Source organism: Hydra vulgaris, chromosome 12 (assembly GCF_038396675.1).
Source record: "Hydra vulgaris chromosome 12, alternate assembly HydraT2T_AEP".
In the NCBI taxonomy this organism is placed as follows: domain Eukaryota; kingdom Metazoa; phylum Cnidaria; class Hydrozoa; order Anthoathecata; family Hydridae; genus Hydra; species Hydra vulgaris.
Window position 1 is genome coordinate 68,914,831 of NC_088931.1, and position 2,118 is coordinate 68,916,948.

Consider the following 2,118-nt stretch of genomic DNA (forward strand, 5'->3'; position numbering starts at 1 on the left):
TATAAAGATTTAGTAGATATATTAATATAATCATAGTTGTTATAATATAATAATCAAAATATATTGCAAATATTATGACCAAATAAATAAATAAATACAATATAAACAGAAAAACACTGAGAAAATCAAAACAAAACAAAAGTTACAACAAACTTTACAAACAAAACAAAAAATTACCTTTGCCAAAAAAAAAAAAAATTTAGATCAAAAATAATAATAATACACGGTAGAATAAAACATATGTAATAAATGGCTAAAATGAAAATAAAAACAACCAATATATAACTATATAAAAAAAATTTATATATCATTAAAAATAAATAATAATTAAAAATGAATAAATAAATGACTAACAAAAAATAATAAGTAAAACTATTTACGCTAAAAAACTGAAGAAAAATAAATAAATATACCTAGGAAATATATGAAAGAAAACTAAAGAAATAAAAGTTTTATAAATAAAAGTAAAAAAACGAAATATATGAAAGAAAACTAAAGAAATAAAAGTTTCATAAATAAAAGAAAAAACTTCCATAATAAAAGTTTTTTCTTTATCGTTTTTAATTATCAGGTAAAAAAAAAAGTTCGTGCGGTTTTTCCGTATATAATAAAAACACACAAAACGACAAAAGTAAGTACATTTATTCATCAAAATAGTCACCATTAGCATCTAAAACCTTTTCCCAACGTAAAACAAGCTTATTTATTCCACTTCTAAAAAATTCTCGGTCCTTTGAGTCTATAAAAGCTTTCAACTCCATTTCAACCGCGTCCTGGTCTCGGAACTGCTGTCCTTTTAAATGATTTCCCAGGGAAAGGAAAAAATGGAAATCAGTAGGGGAGAGGTCTGGCGAGTATGGTGGATGAGGCAAACTCTCCCAACCAAGGCTTTGGAGCTTGTCCTGAGTCACGCGAGCGGTGTACGGTCTCGCGTTGTCGTGGAGAAGCAGAACTCCTCTCCTGTGCACCAGTGCAGGCTGCTTTACAAGCAACAGGTCGTGAACTTGTTGCAGCTGTGCTGAGTAGACCAGTCCAGTAATGGTTTGGCCTGTTGGGAGCAGCTCGTAATGCACCACACCAGCTGTAGTCCACCAAATGCAGAGCAAAACCTTCCGCTCGTGGAGATTGGGCTTGGGTGTCTTTGGGATGGGGTCATCGGGGGACAACCAATGGTAGCAACGCGTGGTATTGTTGTACACAATCCATTTTTCGTCGCATGTCAATAAACGATCAAGAAAAGGCTCAACATTGTGGCGTGATAAGAGTGATGTGCAGATCGTAAGCCGTTGCTTCTTGTTGTCGATCGACAATTTGTGTGGAACCCACCGACTCAGCTTCCACGCTTTCCCAATCGCATGCAGATGCAGGCGGATGGTTTCAACACTCACAGCAAACCTCACTGCAAGTTCTTGGCAAGTTTGGCTGGAGTCAGACTCGACAGCGTCCTTCAGTTCATCCTTAATCAACCAACAATGGGCGTCCAGAACGCGGCAGGTCTTCGATGGGCTCATCTCCCGAAGAGAATCGCTGAAACCACTTCTGTGCTGTGCGTTCACTTACTGTACCTTCTCCAAATGCTGTGCAGATGTTTTTGGCCGCTTGTGTTGCATTCCTTCCAAGTTTGAACTCGTAAAGTAAGCAAGATCGAATAATCGTTGGTTGGGTTGCCATCCTTTCTTTACACAAAACCTTTCCTGTAAGCTCGTTACAAGCCTACACTATATATGCAGCAACTATACACACGCGTTCTATTACGCAACAAAGACAAAGACACACGCGTTCTATTACGCAACAAAGCTACTTGCCTTGTGCGATGTGGGTGTTGTAAAAAATGCTAAAAACAATTCAATTACCAAAAACCGCACGAACTTTTTTGGTTACCTAATATAATTATAAATCGCTCTGTTTTGAAATTTATATATAATCAAAAAAAATTTCCTAAATATTGAGCACTTTTCAACGAACAAGAGTTTTGTATTATTTTAATACAACACTAAATTAAATGACATATATATATATATATATATATATATATATATATATATATATATATATATATATATATATATATATATATATATATATATATATATATACATACAGCGGTGGCCAAAAATT

General features: G+C 34.3%; 1 protein-coding gene across 1 annotated transcript; it reads right to left on the bottom strand.

Annotated features, from left to right (window-relative positions):
- Positions 1-641: 641 nt before the first annotated feature.
- LOC136088299 (histone-lysine N-methyltransferase SETMAR-like) lies at positions 642-1,511 on the bottom strand. The gene has a single exon (XM_065811990.1). It carries the CDS (start codon positions 1,509-1,511, stop codon positions 642-644), a length of 870 nt encoding a protein of 289 aa, XP_065668062.1.
- Between the last annotated feature and the right edge of the window lie 607 nt (positions 1,512-2,118).

Bases quoted from the DNA above. Each gene is read 5' to 3' on its own strand.
- LOC136088299 (XM_065811990.1), bottom strand. From the start codon at position 1,511: ATGAGCCCATCGAAGACCTGCCGCGTTCTGGACGCCCATTGTTGGTTG.